Genomic DNA, 19337 nt, shown 5'->3' on the forward strand with positions numbered 1-19337 from the left:
CAGTACAGGCCACTCGGCCCCGTGTAATGAGGTGTAACGGCCGGTGTAACGAGGGTCGCATTTAAGAGTTTGATGATCACGTGACTTTGTTTTCTGCCATGAGCAGAATGGAGGAACGACGCTGCTCATGAGCACAGGCGGTGCTTCCGCCCAAGTTTGGCTGATTGCTTCTTTTGACCTGAATACATCCTCATGTTCTGATTCTGCGTTAGTAGTTTTGTATTGTGACTGTTATTTGGAGCTCCTACTGTCCTCGTGTTCTGTTATCCTGTGTCCTCAGCCACGTCCCCGTTTTATTCTCAGTCTGTCTCGTATGTTTCACGTTCAGTTGCGCTTTCCTCTCATTACTCTGAGGGTAAGCGGCGTTCCCAGCTGTTTCCCATTCTCTCGTCATCCTCTGCGAATATTGTCCGAGTCTCTCGCTGTTCCTTGCTACACAGCCGTTGTCATGGCGAACTTCTTTCTTACTTTTGTGGTGCATTGTTCAGTTGTGATGCGTTGTCAGCTACACAGGAAGTGGTCAATAACCTGTCGCCAAAGACTAATCAGAAACCCCCCAGACACAATGACATCAGACTGACTTTATTCAAGCACATTTTATCGACACGTTTCTCAGGGTCTCAGAGTGGGCGTGGCCTCAGCTCAGCTTATTTAATCAAAACGTTTCTACAACGAAACCAATCAGAGTAAATTCTGCCCGCGCACAGGTACGCAGGTGCGTCAGGGCGGGCAGACGTCATGTGCTCCCGTGGCGAGGTGGAGCTGGTAGGTGTGGTCGTGGAACATCATCAGCGTGTAGAAGTTCTCTCCGCCCCTCAGGAAGCCGTGCTCGTGGTTGCTCCAGGATACCGGACTGTCAGCAAACCCGCGAACTGTCATGGACACCCAGGACGCCAGCCGAGGCTGCTCCACGTAACGTCTGTGGGACAGGTGAGCACAGGTGAGTCAGAACAGTCTGACAGAGGGCAGAGGTCACAGAGTCTGACAGGTGATCACCTAAGCTCCTGCAGCAGACGGTGGATGTCGTGTGGCAGCAGCATCCCGCTCACGGACACGCTCAGAGCGTGGCGATGTATCGTGTTCGGTTCGGGACAGACAAACGACGACAGGAAGCTGCTGGACGAGTTCTCGCTGACACCACAGAAGAAGAACTGTCAACATTGAAAACGTGACACAGCAGCGATGATGTCATAGCCCATCAGGAGGTCTCACCAGCTGATGCCAGCGTCAACGGCTCCTAGCCACTCCAGGAAACTGTGAGGGTCACATGACCGGGGGGCGGGGCAGGAGAGGTCCGTCAAAACGCTGCAGTTGACCTCCGGTCTGTGCTGCGACCAATCACATCGAGACAGGAGGGGCTGAAGAGAGGCCCCGCCCCCTGAAGAACACAGAACTGTGAGCAGAGTATTGTGGGAAACACACGGCAGGCTAACCTTGGTGATGAGGTCACTCACCTGGATGATGTGATAACAGGAAGTCTGTCTGCAGCTGAAGGCGGGACTTAAGACCTGTGAGGAGCCTCAGGTAGCTCCGCCTACCAGGAGCCATGCTGCTGTCAGTTAGATCCACAGATACCACTGCAGCAGACAGAGTAATCAGATTACAGGTGAGCAATAATGAAATTATATGCTAATCAATAATATGTAATAGGGCTGCTCAATTAATCGAATTTTAATCACGATTACGATCTGGGCTTTCAACGATCATTAAAAATGACGGAGCCGATTATTAGCCCCTCCCTCATTTATCCGTGACACCTTAAAGGCCGGTCCGTGAAAATATTGTCGGGCATAAACCGTCCGTGGCGCAAAAAAGGTTGGAGACCGCTGATTAAGAGGACCCGAGGGAAGCTCGGAAAGCTAAGCAGAAGTTATTTGGAGAGGAGAGTGACTGCTGTTGGTTGAAAAGAGAGGTAAAAAAAACTTCAGTGGTGTTGCACACTATGTTATATTATTTTTTAAAGTCATTGTTAACCCTTTAAAGCCGGTCAGAGCTGCATGCTCCGTTTTGCGTAACTATTTTTAAATCCCTGTAGAACCTGAACCGTGTAAGCTAGCGCAATAATTTGTTTTGCATATGAAACCGGAGGAGTTGTACTTACATCTGATGCCATCAGCTTGTCCTCGGTCACGGTTTCCTTCCACATAAAGCTTTGCAAAAACTGCATAAAAAGCGCTTGCAGGAACAAAAACATAATATTTCAGAGACACGCTTTGCCGATCCATCAGCTGTTCGTAACACTTCCCACAGTGAAACAGATGTCAGCGCGAACTATCGCATGTCCGCTATTTCCTGGCCGAAACCGGAAGTGACGTCATTTTCGCGGAAATGTAGTTTTTTTACTTGTAGGCCTTAAAAGCCTATACTGGTGTTTTTATAAGTCATGTTTGACTTTTCTGAATAGTTTCTGGGATGCTTAGGACTCATATTGCACTGCTGGAAATAGTTTATTTTGATGCACCTGCTGTTTTCTTTGCAAATTTGCATCATAGGATTGTTTTTTGTTTTTCCTGCAGTGTATAAAAATTAATGTATCTCCAAAATAAAACTATGAAGACACTCAAAATAAATTTCCTGTTGTTGTAAACTATTTTTTGCAACTTTTTTGTATTTAAAGTTTTGAGGGATAAACCTCTTAAATTTCTCCAAGTAGAAAAAAACCAAAAACGATTTTCAATTTTTTTGTAGTTTATTGCACTTTTTTGCAATTAATGTAGTTACTATGGACTTAATGCATACATATTATTAAAATATGAGCTATAACAGTTGTATAGCAAATTGAAATGCTCCCACCAATGGCACTACAGCATGTAAAAATATAATATAAGCTCTGGCAGACTTGGTTCTATGGTAGGTCTTAAGGGTTAAATAAATATCGTCAAATAATCGAGATCTCAATTTCAGTGAAAATAATCGTGATTATCATTTTTGCCATAATCGAGCAGCCCTAATATGTAATGTAATCCGATTACAATATCGTTTCAGAGTAATGAGACTACAAACGGGAAGAGGACAGACCGAATCTGGTGGCAGTTCTGTGCTTGAATCTGGACGGTTTCCCCTCGAAGCCCAAAATCTCAAACGAGTCTTTATCCAGAGAGAGGGTCAGGTGACCTGCAGACACACGGCATACTTTAAGCAGGAAACAGGAAGTGATGTCACATCCCTGCAGCAGACAGTTTTCTGTGTCAACTAAAACATGCTGAGCTGATTACCATCAGTCAGTAATTGGATTACCATTTACAGGTTACTGATCGAGTCACACCTGTCGCTCCCTTTAGACCGCCACACTGCGATTCTGTGGTCACGGTGTTCTGGGAATCCATCCTACCTGACAAACCATCCTACCTGTTGTTTCTACGCAATGCTCAACACGAAATTCAGTGGCGAACCGTCCTACCTTTGTGAATACAAGCTACAAACATACTCTGATGGGTAAAATTATGTGCCAAACCGTCCTACCTTTGTGAATGTGATGTACAAGCATACTTTAACAGCTATAATTCAGTGGCGAACCATCTTACCTTTGTTAATAAGAGCTAGAAACATACTCTGACGGGTATAAATACGTGTAAAACCATGCTACCTTTATGAATGTGAGCTACAAGCATACTCTGATGGGCAAAGTTAAGTGGCAAACCGTCATACCTACTTACATTTGTGCTGGAATTACTGTGTGACAGCAGAAATGTGCATAAACTACTTACGGTAGGACGTTTTGCCAAAGTAGGACGTTTTGTCAGAACAACGGCTTTATGGCGGTACGCACTAACAGAACAATACAGCAACTTCCTTTAAAAGGCAGAGTCAGGCACCTGCCGAGGTCACAGGTTACAGAAAAAGCAACGTGTTGTCATTGAGTCGGAGGAAAGGCCAGATTAAAGATGGCGGCTCATTAAAATGTAATCCATTTTTGTTTTGCTCGCTGCCATGTTGTCATTGCATCACCGATTACATCACCAGGATGTTAGAGGACGGCGCCCTGGCTCTAAATCAGCAGTCACGCTAATTACTCAGGAAAATGGCAGCAGGTGACGGCGACAGGTGACCAATGACAGCTCTCGAGCCAGTGAGGAGGCGGAGTCAGAACACTCTTATATCTGGTCTTTGTCTGAAAATGACCAAAGACCAGGAGAACGACAGAACTTTGGAGAGCTGCAGTTCAATCGTCGGCTCACTGAGCGGCTCCTCCACAACAGGAGGGAGTACAGCAAACGGTGACGGCGGCTGAAGGTGGAGGTGCTGATGGATGCCTGGACTCCTGGTTGTGCTTCAGTAAGAAACTGTTTATGATGGAGTAACGTGTGTGAGAAAGCGTTAAACCATCGTACAGTGCTGGATGATTGGTGTGCTCGGCCCGCCTCGCAGCGTGCAGCTACGTCTCTGCTAACAGGGCGGTGTGGGAGGGCTTTATCACCCAACGAGGAACAAACCCATCAAAGACGGCGGCGCACTCCGCCTCTCCTGCACACCGCCCTCCACAAACCCGAACACGAACCGCACCACCTGCCAAGCGACCAATCTGCCGCCATCAGGGAAACCTGAAACCTGCATCAGTCAGCGGGCAGATGAGACTCCATCTTCATCTCACCAGCGAGATCTTTCACTGGCCAATCAGCACGCAGCATTCCTGTGAGCAGTTCTGTCACATATCATGGAGTCCAGAAGGTCAGAGGTTCTCGTCAAATCAGGATCAACTACAATCTCCTGCAGATCTCCGCGGCTGAGAGGAGGGGGGTCTTTCATCAAACATCTGTTCTTCTGAACCGTTACAGAGGTGGGCGGAGCAATCCTGTTTGGAAGTTCATCCTGCTCCCTGACGACTCTGCAGCTTTCTTCAGCAGCTTCTTGTAGTACAGCTGTTGTAACCGTAGCGATACGCACAGATCCAACAAGCCAATCAGTGATTTCAAATCTTTATGTTATGACATCACATGGCTGACAGACACCGTGTGATTTAAAAACGCCACAGCATCCCGCCTCCACGCTCGAAAACACTTTGTTCCAGCTCTGCTCAGGTTCTCCTCTGGATCTTCCTGTCGCCACAAAGATGTGAAAAACCTGCCGCTTCGGTCTGATGTCACTTCCTGTAACGCTCCGCCTTCGCAGACAGACATTTACGAATGTAAAGACGAAGTTTGTCGTTTTCCTGGAGGAACCATTTCTGCGACGCCTCTGAACGAGGAGCATGTGTCCGCGTGAGCGCGCCCACTGTCTCAGTTTACCGTTTCGCCCCGTGACGATGACGTTCACTGTCAATGGGAGTGTTGGAAATAAAGGTTGGTTTACAAAAAAAGAAACGTTACCGTTTGGCATCAGTGCGACGCAGGTATCTTCATCGATGCGAGTCCTGTAGGACAGACCGAACACGGCACCTGAAATACAGACAGTCACGCAGTGAGGGCGTGGACAGGTGAGGGCGTGGACAGGTGAGGGCGTGGACAGGTGAGGGCGTGGACAGGTGAGGGCCTGTGTATGCGAGTCTGTTGCTATGGGTAGATATAAATTAGAGTTCAGAGCTGAAACTCAGAGACGGACGTCACAATAACTTGGTGACGATGACGTGATTCATATTTCTGCTCCTCTGGATTAACATGGAGCCTGTGCTCTTTATTCACCCGTTGCCATGGCAAAATTACAGAACTGACTCTGATCAGCTGTTTGGGAACCTTAGAGGCTTCTTTTCAAACTCTCTTCCTGGAATGGAGCTCAGGTGCGCACAGGTGTGTTACCGTGGTACACGGCCGTCTCCAGGAAGTGTCGGTCCAACAGCTCGTACACCGGCAGCTTCCTGATCAGGTAGAAGCTGCTGAAGTTGTTCAACACGGAGTCCAGGTGAGAGGGGGCGGAGCTACACTCAGGAAGCAGCACAGACACCTGCACAGTTGAAACAGCTGATGGTTAAAATCAAATATTTCAATTCATTCAGATTTTTTGTACTCAAAGCAGAAACGATGAGTGTAGCAGTGCAGTGTCAGGCACACACGGTTGGATTGAAACATGTTTCCTCACCTCACCCAGCCCTGACCTCAGGTGACCTCAGAGTCAGCCGGGTTTCTGTACTCTGAAGATGCTTCACCGACTGCTACCTGGGGTTTATCACCATTGTCAGGTTTATATTATTGGATTGTCAATTATGCTTAGAAATATCTAATCATACATGCTTAGTTTTATAATCAACGTCATGTTGGTAGAGGTTTGATCCTCAGGAGTCTGCAAAGACTTTGTGTGCGTGTTCTGGCATTCACACTCACATCCTGGGGTCATGGGAAGAGGTCGTATCTTCTCTCGTTGATATATGGTGTAGCAAACACATCTATGTCTGTTTTAGGCGAAGTGCCTTTTGTTTAGATGAACTGCTGGACTTCCAGACCAGCAGGTTTAGGGAAGTCGTTTATGGGGTCACACTCTGACACACACGCGCACACACAATCAATCAATCAATCAATCAATCAATCAATCAATCAATCAGTCTTTATTTATAAAGCACTTTTCATACAAAAAATGTAGCACAAAGTGCTTTACATAGTTAAAAGCAGCCCACCCCACCCTCCAACTCACTCCCCACACTCTCATTAACATAAATGATGTGAATACACACATACCACCCACACCCACACACGCGCACACTTAAAGAGTAAAAATTGGGCTGGGCTCGCATGAGCCAAGTGAGGAAACACTATAACAGGGAGCCGTCTGCACCGGGAGCCGGTCACAGACCGCAGCCTCCAGGCTGGGCACACAGCAGGAGGGAGGCAAAGGAGCCCCCCAGCCAGGCTGAGAGGACCCCCAGAGACCCAGCAGCCAGTCGATCACAGCCCCGGTGCAGAGAGCCCCCTCCGAGGAAACACTGGAGATATGACACAATAGGATATATATACAGGGTAAAACGATAAAGTAAATAAGAACAGGATACAATATAAATATAAATAGAGTAAGAAGATTAAAAAATGAATAAGAATAAAATCAAGAAATATTAGGTAAAGTCTAAATTAATAATAGAATAACAGGATAGAATAAATAAGCATAAAATAAATAAACGCTAAGTAAAAGCTAAATTAAAAAGGTGGGTCTTGAGCCTGTTCTTAAAAACATGTACGTTCTCTGTGGCCCTGAGCTCCTCCGGCAGGCTGTTCCACAGACGAGGACCATACCACTGAAAAGCTGCCTCTCCGTGAGTATGTGTCCTGACTTTAGGGACAATTAAAAGGCCAGCACCAGAGGACCTCAGGGTCCGCGAGGGTTCGTATGGTACTCTTTGTGTTACGAGGACGAGAGCGACTGGGGTCAAGCGAAGCGTTTGTCGTGGTTCTCTCCCTCATGCATGAGTAACACGAAGAACTTTGCCTACTCGTGTCTTGCTTTGCTGTGTAGTAGGATTGTCTTGAACGTTCCTGCAAATAGGTTTATGCTACAAACCTATCAACCATGGTAAGTGATGCTGTACGCAGGGGTACTCCAGGAAGCAGGTTGGTTAATTGGTTTAGTTTGATTATTGTGACATCGACTCATTGAATCAGTTTTAAATGTATTTTGGTTCTCAGCTTAAAGCTCACAAAACTACTTCAACACCAGCAAACAGCAGGTACACGCATTCCACACAAAGACGTAAACACAGAGCGTGGATCGTTCACAGATTCTGCAGGTTTCCTCACGCTGAGCTAAACTGACTGAACCAGCAGCCAAAGAAGATCCAAAGTACGCTTCAAACATCCTCATTCATCCCCTCGGACTTGGGCTCTGACTTCCTGCACAGCTCTCTCCCTCTCAGTGTGCTCACAGACCACCCGAGCTGCTCCCACAGGTGCTGGGTGGGGTTGAGGTCAGGACTGCAGATCCATAGTCTCCACTCAAAAATCAGTTTCTGTTTCAGAGCTCCTCACAGCACAAACAGCTTTAGTGACGGATACAAATCATTTGACCTTTCCCAGGACGTTCCAAGCACCGTTTAAGCACCGTTTCAAAATTACCGGTTTGGCACCGGTATCAGATAAAACCTAAAAGATACCACACACACACACACACACACAGGACCACTCCACCCACACACTGAGGCCTGCTACACACACACACACACACACACACACACACACACACACACACACACACACACAGTGAGCCCTGCTGCACACACACACACACACACACACACACACACACACACACACACACAGTGAGCCCTGCTGCACCCACACACTGAGGCCTGCTACACGCACACACACACAGTGAGCCCTGCTACACACACACACACACACACAGTGAGCCCTGCTACACACACACACACAGTGAGCCCTGCTACACACACACACACACACACACACACACACACACACTGAGCCCTGCTACACACACACACACACACACACACACACACACACACACACTGAGCCCTGCTACACACACACACACACACACAGTGAGCCCTGCTACACACACACACACAGTGAGCCCTGCTACACACACACACACACACACACACACACACACACACTGAGCCCTGCTACACACACACACACACACACACACACACACACACACACACTGAGCCCTGCTACACACACACACACACACACACACACACACACTGAGCCCTGCTACACACACACACACACACACACACACACACACTGAGCCCTGCTACACACACACACACACACACACACACACACACACACACTGAGCCCTGCTACACACACACACACACACACACACACACTGAGCCCTGCTACACACACACACACACACACACACACACACACTGAGCCCTGCTACACACACACACACACACACACACACACTGAGCCCTGCTACACACACACACACACACACACACACACACACTGAGCCCTGCTACACACACACACACACACACACACACACACACACACACTGAGCCCTGCTACACACACACACACACACACACACACACACACACACACACACACTGAGCCCTGCTACACACACACACACACACACACACACACACACACTGAGCCCTGCCACACACACACACACTGAGCCCTGCTACACACACACACACACACACACACACACACACACACTGAGCCCTGCCACACACACACACACACACACACACACACACACACTGAGCCCTGCTACACACACACACACACACACACACACACACACTGAGCCCTGCTACACACACACACACACACACACACTGAGCCCTGCCACACACACACACACACACACACACACACACACACACACACACACTGAGCCCTGCTACACACACACACACACACTGAGCCCTGCCACACACACACACACACACACACTGAGCCCTGCTACACACACACACACACACACACACACACACACTGAGCCCTGCTACACACACACACACACACACACACACACAGTGAGCCCTGCTACACACACACACACACACACACACACACACACACACACAGTGAGCCCTGCTACACACACACACACACACACACACACACACACACACACACACAGTGAGCCCTGCTACACACACACACACACACACACACACACTCTGAGCCCTGCTACACACACACACACACACACACACACACACACAGTGAGCCCTGCTACACACACACACACACACACACACACACACACTGAGCCCTGCTACACACACACACACACACACACACACACACACACACAGTGAGCCCTGCTACACACACACACACACACACACACACACACACACAGTGAGCCCTGCTACACACACACACACACACACACACACACACACACACACACAGTGAGCCCTGCTACACACACACACACACACACACACACACACACACTGAGCCCTGCTACACACACACACACACACACACACACACACACACACACACACTGAGCCCTGCTACACACACACACACACACACACACACACTCTGAGCCCTGCTACACACACACACACACACACACACACACACACACAGTGAGCCCTGCTACACACACACACACACACACACACACACACACACACTGAGCCCTGCTACACACACACACACACACACACACACACACACAGTGAGCCCTGCTACACACACACACACACACACACACACACACACACTGAGCCCTGCTACACACACACACACACACACACTGAGCCCTGCTACACACACACACACACACACTGAGCCCTGCTACACACACACACACACACACACACACTGAGCCCTGCTACACACACACACACACACACACTGAGCCCTGCTACACACACACACACACACACTGAGCCCTGCTACACACACACACACACACACACACACACACACACACACACACACTGAGCCCTGCTACACACACACACACACACACACACACACACACTGAGCCCTGCTACACACACACACACACACACACACACACACTGAGCCCTGCTACACACACACACACACACACACACACACACACACACACACTGAGCCCTGCTACACACACACACACACACACACACACACACACACACACTGAGCCCTGCTACACACACACACACACACACACACACACACACACTGAGCCCTGCCACACACACACACACTGAGCCCTGCTACACACACACACACACACACACACACACACACACACTGAGCCCTGCCACACACACACACACACACACACACACACACACACTGAGCCCTGCTACACACACACACACACACACACACACACACACTGAGCCCTGCTACACACACACACACACACACACACTGAGCCCTGCCACACACACACACACACACACACACACACACACACTGAGCCCTGCTACACACACACACACACACTGAGCCCTGCCACACACACACACACACACACACTGAGCCCTGCTACACACACACACACACACACACACTGAGCCCTGCTACACACACACACACACACACACACACACAGTGAGCCCTGCTACACACACACACACACACACACACACACACACTGAGCCCTGCTACACACACACACACACACTGAGCCCTGCCACACACACACACACACACACACACACACAGTGAGCCCTGCTACACACACACACACACACACACACACACTCTGAGCCCTGCTACACACACACACACACACACACACACACACACACACACACAGTGAGCCCTGCTACACACACACACACACACACACACTGAGCCCTGCTACACACACACACACACACACACACACACTCTGAGCCCTGCTACACACACACACACACACACACACACACACACACACACACAGTGAGCCCTGCTACACACACACACACACACACACACACACTCTGAGCCCTGCTACACACACACACACACACACACACACACACACACACAGTGAGCCCTGCTACACACACACACACACACACACACACACACACACACACTGAGCCCTGCTACACACACACACACACACACACACACACACACACACAGTGAGCCCTGCTACACACACACACACACACACACACACACACACACACACACAGTGAGCCCTGCTACACACACACACACACACACACACACACACACACACACACAGTGAGCCCTGCTACACACACACACACACACACACACACACACACACACTGAGCCCTGCTACACACACACACACACACACACACTGAGCCCTGCTACACACACACACACACACACACACTGAGCCCTGCTACACACACACACACACACACACACACTGAGCCCTGCTACACACACACACACACACACACACACACACTGAGCCCTGCTACACACACACACACACACACACACTGAGCCCTGCTACACACACACACACACACACACACACACTCTGAGCCCTGCTACACACACACACACACACACACACACACACACACAGTGAGCCCTGCTACACACACACACACACACACACACACACACACACACTGAGCCCTGCTACACACACACACACACACACACACACACACACACACACAGTGAGCCCTGCTACACACACACACACACACACACACACACACACAGTGAGCCCTGCTACACACACACACACACACACACACACACACACACACACAGTGAGCCCTGCTACACACACACACACACACACACACACACACACACACACACTGAGCCCTGCTACACACACACACACACACACACACACAGTGAGCCCTGCTACACACACGTACACACACACACACACACACACACACAGTGAGCCCTGCTACACACACACACACACACACACACTGAGCCCTGCTCTACCCGTGACTGCTCTCCTTGCACTCCATCAAATGAACATGAAGCCGTCCGCGAGCCCACCGCTGTGAAGCTAACGGCTCGGAGGTGAAAGGTCAGAGGTGAATGGTGAGAGCGTCACCTGGTGGTTGAAGTGCAACTGTTGCACCTGCGCGCTGATCCGGTTCTTCGGGTCCAAGAAGCTGGAGCTCTCCGAGACCAACAGAGTCCGCGGAGTCCGGTCCAGCTCCGAGGACGTCATTTTCTTCGGCTGCGAGTTAACTGCACGTGTTTCCGGCCGCGGCTTTTCAGCTTAGAAGTTTCCGGTAGCGAACCGGAAATGTTCGTTGATTTTATTTTGGAGGATATTCCGGTGTTCAGACTTTTTTTTTTAATGAACTTTATTTATAAACAACAGTATAACATACAAGGCACCATTATTAATTCAAATATCCTCGGCTGAGCGCTACAACGAGAAAAGAAAACAATAAACACAAAGCCAAAAAGAGTTGACAAAAAACGAAAGAACAGTCATTGAAGGAAACCAAAGGCACAAATAATATGAACAAAAAAGGGCAATCATGATCATTAAATAGGGAGGCTTCTTTTGAACATGGATTAAACTTATTAAATAATACAACACGTTTATGAGCTTTCTTGTTATTCACAAGTTTCTCAGCCATCTGTTTATACATGGTTTAGCTTCAAAGTATCTGCATTTGTGAATAAATTTTTTCCCAGTAACAAAACCGTCCTAATCATCAAGTCAAAATCTGCATTCTCAGCAAGTATTCCAGATTTTATTACCGTCACCGTCAAATGTGGTAACTGAATTCTCCTGGACTGTAGCCAGCTCCACATGTCAGTCCAGAAGTGCACTGATTCACAGTAGAAAAACAAGTGATCCAGACTTTCAACATCATCTTCACAAAATGCGCAGGCGTTCACGTCTAAGTTAAATTTCCGTCTTAAGAATTCATTGGTTGGATAAACCTCATTAATGATTTTAAAGTGAATCTCTTTAACTTTAGGGGAAAGAGGAAGTGAGATATACTTTTTTCTTATCGCCTTAACCTCCATGGTCTCAAATTCTTTATGAATATAATTTCTTTTAACTGGATTAGGGCAAACTTCATTTATCAAAATATTCCTGATCACCTTGTTTGTAAACCTGCTGTCACCAAATTCAACTCCAGCTATGCAGAGCTGCCTCAGTCAAGGAGAAATTTTAGAGTGCACAATATCTTCTTTTATCTTTGATCTCAAAGGGACTGGGATGGCTTTCATCAGGGATTTATATCTCTTAGCAGTACATCTTACATCAAATTTGTCACAAAACGTCTCATGTTTTAATAAGACCCCATTCTCATCCATAAAATGAGCTACAGCCCAAATCCCTTTAGATCTTCATTCAAGGTTCAAGGTATAGTATATACATTGGGTGAATGTGCAGTAGTAGCAGCAAGCAGGTGAATTCTCTACATTAATAAGAATAGACATCTCACTATTTTACAGAATAGACATCCATGCATTCGCTTCCGCTTATCCTTTTCAGGGTCGCGGGGGGCGCTGGAGCCTATCCCAGCTGTCATAGGGCGAAAGGCGGGGTACACCCTGGACAGGTCGCCAGTCTGTCGCAGGGCAAACACACAGGGACAGACAACCATTCACACTCACATTCACACCTAGTGACAATTTGGATTATCCAATTAACCTATCCCCACAAGCTGCATGTCTTTGGACGGTGGGAGGAAGCCGGAGTACCCGGAGAGAACCCACGCAAACACGGGGAGAACATGCAAACTCCACACAGAAAGACCCCGGCCTGATGGTGGAATTGAACTCAGGACCTTCTTGCTGTGAGGCAACAGTGCTAACCACCGTGCACGGTGGCACAGAATAGACAATATAAACATATTTAAAATTAAAGGAATTCATCCACGTACACAGATTTCCTACACAAACGGATATACCTGTTGTTCCATATAGGGGTGTTGTGAGGAGTAAAGTTATGTTTGTAGATTAATTTCCAGTAGAGAAGGACCTGCTGATGGAAAGCTGAGAGTTTAACAGGTAACGAACTGCAATCAAAGTCACAACGTAACAAAAAGTCTATTCCACCCATTTTGCCAAAAATCACACTGGGAATAATGTTCCAAAAGGAATTTTTGTTCCTAATGAAAGATCTTAACCATTTCAATTTTAGTACACCATTCATAACATCAAAGTCAATGGCATTAGCCCCACCCTCTTCATAATTCTTAATCATATCATTTTTCTTTATATAATGACATTTGTTCCTCCATATGAACCTAAAATTAAGATTATTTATAGATTGAATTAGTTTTGGAGATGTGGGCAGAGAAAAGGCTGGATAGATGAGTCTGGACAGACTGTCCATGTTGGTTAGCAAGATTCTCCCAAACAGACTTATGTCCCTCTGCAGCCACCTGTTTAAAATCGACTTACACTTTTCTGTATTGGCACAGATATTCTTATTTTCTGTTGATGTCTTATCCCCAGATACTTCACCTCTTTTTTTATCTGTATATTATTTATTGCTTGCAGGGGACACTCATGCAGAGCTAGTATCTCACATTTATTAATATTCAGCTGTAGGCCAGAAGCTTTGGAGAAGTGGTTGATCGCCTGTAAGGCTGAAGGAATCTGGTCCTCATTTCTTAGAAACAGGGTGGTATCATCTGCCAGCTGACTGATTATTATCTGTTCACCCATCACAGTTAACCCCTCAATGTGACTGTTTTTAATCAAAATAGACAACAGCTCAGCAACCATGATGAACAGAAGTGGTGAGCTGCTACATCCCTGCCGTATCCCTCTATTAACCTCAAACCTTGAACATGTACCATGTTCTAGCAAAACAGAGCTGTTGATGTCATTATATAGCATCTCTATAACATTTATAAATTCCTCTTCAAAACCAAAAGACTGCAGAGTTTTTAATATGAACGGATGTTCAACTGAGTCAAAAGCTTTGTAAAAATCCAAGAACAGGATGTATCCTCTCTCTTGGATTAATTCACTGTACTCAAGGAGATCCAAAACCAGCCTAATATTGTTATGAATTAGTCTTCCTTTCAAAAAACCTGATTGTGTTTCACTGATAATGTTTGAAATGCCTTTCTTTAGCCTCTCGGCTCCAGCTGCAGACAGGATCTTATAGTCAGTGTTTAGTACAGTGATGGGTCTTAAATTGTCTAAAATTCTTTTATCCTTGCCCGATTTAGGGATCAGGGTTATCAACCCTTGTTTCATGCTCGGCATCAGTTCTTTCTTCTCTATCGATTCCTTTAATGCATCAAACAATAAAGTTCTTAGGTCCTTCCAGAAGAAATGATAAGAATTAGTAGTGAGTCCATCTGTCCCTGGGGACTTGTTTAATGCCATTTTCATGACCACCAAATCCAGTTCCTCAATTTTAAACTCTGAATCACACAGATCTTTGAACGGCTTGTCAATACATGGGATGAGATCATGAATCTTATCAAAGAAACTATCAGAATCAGCTGCTGAATATTCTCAGGAGTACAATTTGGAATAAAAAGTGAAGACTTCCTTTTCAATCTCTCTGAAATCTTTACATTCAGTCCCATTTATCAACAAGCTTGAGATTAGATTTCTCTGCTGTCTACACTTTTCCAGCTTACTAAAATATGATGAGTTCTTTTCACCTGCCTCAATCCATTTGGCTCTGATCTTATAAAGGCACCCTGGGCTTTCTCTAGGTAAGGCGATCGTGGCTCAAGAGTTGGGAGTTCGTCTTGTAATCGGAAGGTTGCCGGTTCGAGCCCTGGCTTGGACAGTCTCAGTCGTTGTGTCCTTGGGCAAGACACTTCACCCGTTGCCTACTGGTGGTGGTCAGAGGGCCCGGTGGCGCCAGTGTCCGGCAGCCTCGCCTCTGTCAGTGCGCCCCAGGGTGGCTGTGGCTACAACGTAGCTGCCATCACCAGTGTGTGAATGTGTATGTGAATGGGTGGATGACTGGATATGTGAAGCGCTTTGGGGTCCTTAGGGACTAGTAAAGTGCTATATAAATACAGGCCATTTACCATTTACCATAAAGATCGTCTAATTTAGTTTGTAACTCCATCAATTTATTCTTCTCTTACATGTTTAGTTTTTCTGTACTACAGCACTGAGTTATTTCACGAAGTAAATTACTTTCATATTCCCGTTTTCCCTGTTCAGTTCTTTGCAGAATTTTATAGTGAATTCTCTGATTTTGAATTTAACAAATTCCCATTTCTGTATATTACCCACTACTGAGTCATCATTTTTTATATCTGTAATTGTATGTCTAATTTTATCACAATACTCGTCCTTATTTAAAAGGCTGGCATTAAATTTCCAATATCCCCTGCTACTACGTCTCATCCTTGTTGGTGCTTTGGAGATTTTAGATTGTGAAGTACACCTCAAAATTTAATCGCTCACTAACCAATAATCAATTCTTGACCTGCTTCCTCCATCAGGTTTAAACCATGAATAACTCTTAACTCCAGGATTCAAACTTCTCCAAATGTCTGTAAAATTATTATCACTAGAGACGTTCTCAATAATGTTATTCTGTTGCCTCCTTCCTAAGCGAGGAGGCCATCTGTCCATCCACTCATCTGGTGTCATGTTCCAGTCTCCTCCTACTAGGATGTAATCTGTGGGGTACATAACTTTAAACTCTGAAATAACTTTTGTTAGATTTTCCAATAGACTTTTATTTTGACCCTCGTTATTATGTCCATAAAGATTCATGACAATTAGAAATATACCTTTGCACTTCAAAACTACAGTCAACCAATGGCCCTCTCTATCAGCTTTGTAAGTTATGATCTCGCCTGGGAACTTATTAAAACAAATCGCCACACCTCCAGATCTGTGAGATCCACGACTGAAAACAATCTTTCTCCCCGCTGGCTGTTCTCACTATTCAATTCAATTTTCAATTCAATTTTATTTATACAGCGCCAAATCACAACAGCAGTGGCCTCAAGGATGACAAACCATCCTACTTTGGCAAAACGTCCTACCGTAAGTAGTTTATGCACATTTCTACTGTCACAGAGCAATTCCAGCACGAATTTAAGTAGGTATGATGGAGTGCCTCTCAACGTTACCCTTCAGAGTATGATTGTAGCCCATATTCATGAAGCCAGGATGGTTTGCCACTTCATTTTACCCGATAAAGTATGCTTGTAGGTAACATTCACAAAAGTAGCATGGTTTGGCACTTAATTTTACCCGTCAGAGAATTTTTCTAGCTGTTATTCACAAAGGTAGGATGGTTCGCCTCTCAATTTCGTGTTGTACGCATGCGCAGAAACAACGGGTAGGATGATTTGTCAGGTAGGATGGATTCCCAGAACACCACTTCCTCTGGAAAAACGGGACACATTACATCAGAAAAAGTGTATTGATGAATGACTATGAACACGGTGGTCTCAATGTTTTGGATTTTACTACTCTAAACAATACATTTAAGATTAATTGGGCGAAACATATCCCTAAAAATCAGGTCTCCATCTGGAATTGTATTCCTCACTACATTTTCTCTAAGTTTGGGGGTCTAAGTTTTGTCTTAGGTTGTGATTATAATATAGATAAGCTTCCAGAAAAGCTCTCGATGTTTCACAAACAAGTTCTATTAGCTTGGTCCCTTATATATAAACACAACTTTACACCCCATACGTGTCCAATTTGGAATAACAGGAACATAGTGCATAAAAATAAATCATTATTTTTTTCTAGGTGGGTTGAGAAACGGATTGTTTTAGTGAATCAGCTGTTTAATCCTAATGAGCAGCTTATGTCTTATTCAGAATTTTTAAACACCTATAAATTTCCAGCCACACCCAAAGAATATGCCATATTATTTGATGCAATACCTACGGGTATTATAATGCTTTTTAAAGGTATTCAACCTTGCATATCATCTGTTTCTCTCCCCAACCCTTTAGATTCACACATAGGAAGAATCTGTCTAACAAACCACAGTAAAAGTAATAAGAATATTCGTGCTTTGTTCCAGACAGAATCTCTAACTATCCCACATGTGGTCTCTTACTGGGATTCCTTTGTCAGTGACATTAACTGGAAAAGAGTATGGACAATTCCTAACAAGTATCTGGTAACGAATAAAGTGAAGGAAGTCTCATTTAAAATATTGCATAAATGTTATCCTGCTAATCATTACATGACGAAGTTCAAAAGGGACATAAATGTGAACTGTGGATTTTGTGGAAGCCATCCTGAGACTGTGCAGCACCTCTTCTGGATCTGTTCATGCGCTGGAACATTTTGGAAAGACTTCAGTAGATTCATTGCTGGACATCTCTACAAAGACTTTACTGTGAAACGGGAAAATGTTGTATTTTGTTTCTTTCGAAGGCAAAAAAAAGAAGAAGTTTACTTTATAATAAACTTGTTAGTTATCTTAGCTAAATTTTATTTTCACAAATGCAAATACAGTAACAAAAAACCTAATTTTAAACATTACTATAATGATGTTTTATGTTACATAAAATTGATTCGTGGATCAATTAACGAAAAGGCTGTGAAAACTATTACTGTTTGTAGTAATTACAAATTATTATTTTTTTATAATTCAAGTATTTATTAGATTTTGCATTTTATGACAGCAAATACAGAGATGCAACAACCAAAAGCAAGAAGCAAACAAACAAAAACAAACAAGATAAATAACTAAAATAAATAAATAAATTTAAAAAAAAAACACAACGAAACAAAACAAAACAAGTGAGGTTTTAACATATGTTGTATTAAGCTCAAATGTCCAAGTCAGGTAGACATGTAGGTGCAAAAATTGTCCCACTGTTCCAGCGCAGCTTCCGTCACATGGTGTATTTTTCCCAGCATCTTTTCGCATGCAACATTCCCAATCATTCTGTCTTTCCACATTTTAAGCATTGGAATATGAGAGTCCTTCCAGTGTTCCAAAATGACACGGGCACATGTTACCAATGCAGTACTTAACAGGGACGTGCAGAGGGGGGGGGCTAGAGGGCAGGGACGTGCAGAGGGGGGGGGCTAGAGGGGCTTGAGCACCCGCCCCTTTCCTGATGGGTGCCCAAAGTGCCC

General features: G+C 45.6%; 1 protein-coding gene across 1 annotated transcript; it reads right to left on the reverse strand.

Moving 5' to 3' along the window:
- Positions 1-176: 176 nt before the first annotated feature.
- Positions 177-12522, reverse strand: rpp40 (ribonuclease P/MRP 40 subunit). Its single transcript, XM_086271871.1, has 8 exons — positions 12367-12522; positions 5733-5877; positions 5307-5375; positions 3019-3114; positions 1455-1577; positions 1213-1378; positions 997-1131; positions 177-919 (listed from the first exon to the last, which is right to left on the reverse strand). The coding sequence occupies exons 1-8, from the start codon at positions 12484-12486 to the stop codon at positions 721-723; spliced, it is 1053 nt and encodes a 350-aa protein (XP_086127997.1). The 5' UTR covers positions 12487-12522; the 3' UTR covers positions 177-720.
- Positions 12523-19337: the final 6815 nt, after the last annotated feature.

This window comes from Aulonocara sp. 'chitande type north' Nkhata Bay, linkage group LG18, assembly GCF_057382095.1.
Source record: "Aulonocara sp. 'chitande type north' Nkhata Bay isolate Kocher_YH1m ecotype deep benthic linkage group LG18, A_spYH_male_GT1.1, whole genome shotgun sequence".
Lineage (NCBI taxonomy): Eukaryota > Metazoa > Chordata > Actinopteri > Cichliformes > Cichlidae > Aulonocara > Aulonocara sp. 'chitande type north' Nkhata Bay.

What these genes read in the sequence shown, in the direction of transcription:
- rpp40 (XM_086271871.1), bottom strand. Translation starts at nt 12,486, where the DNA reads ATGACGTCCTCGGAGCTGGACCGGACTCCGCGGACTCTGTTGGTCTCG. An exon ending in GGAGACGGCCGTGTACCACG is followed by an intron (nt 5,376 to 5,732) that starts GTAACACACCTG and finishes TCTGTATTTCAG; the next exon opens with GTGCCGTGTTCGGTCTGTCC. An exon ending in CGTCTGCTGCAGGAGCTTAG is followed by an intron (nt 920 to 996) that starts GTGATCACCTGT and finishes CCTGTCCCACAG; the next exon opens with ACGTTACGTGGAGCAGCCTC.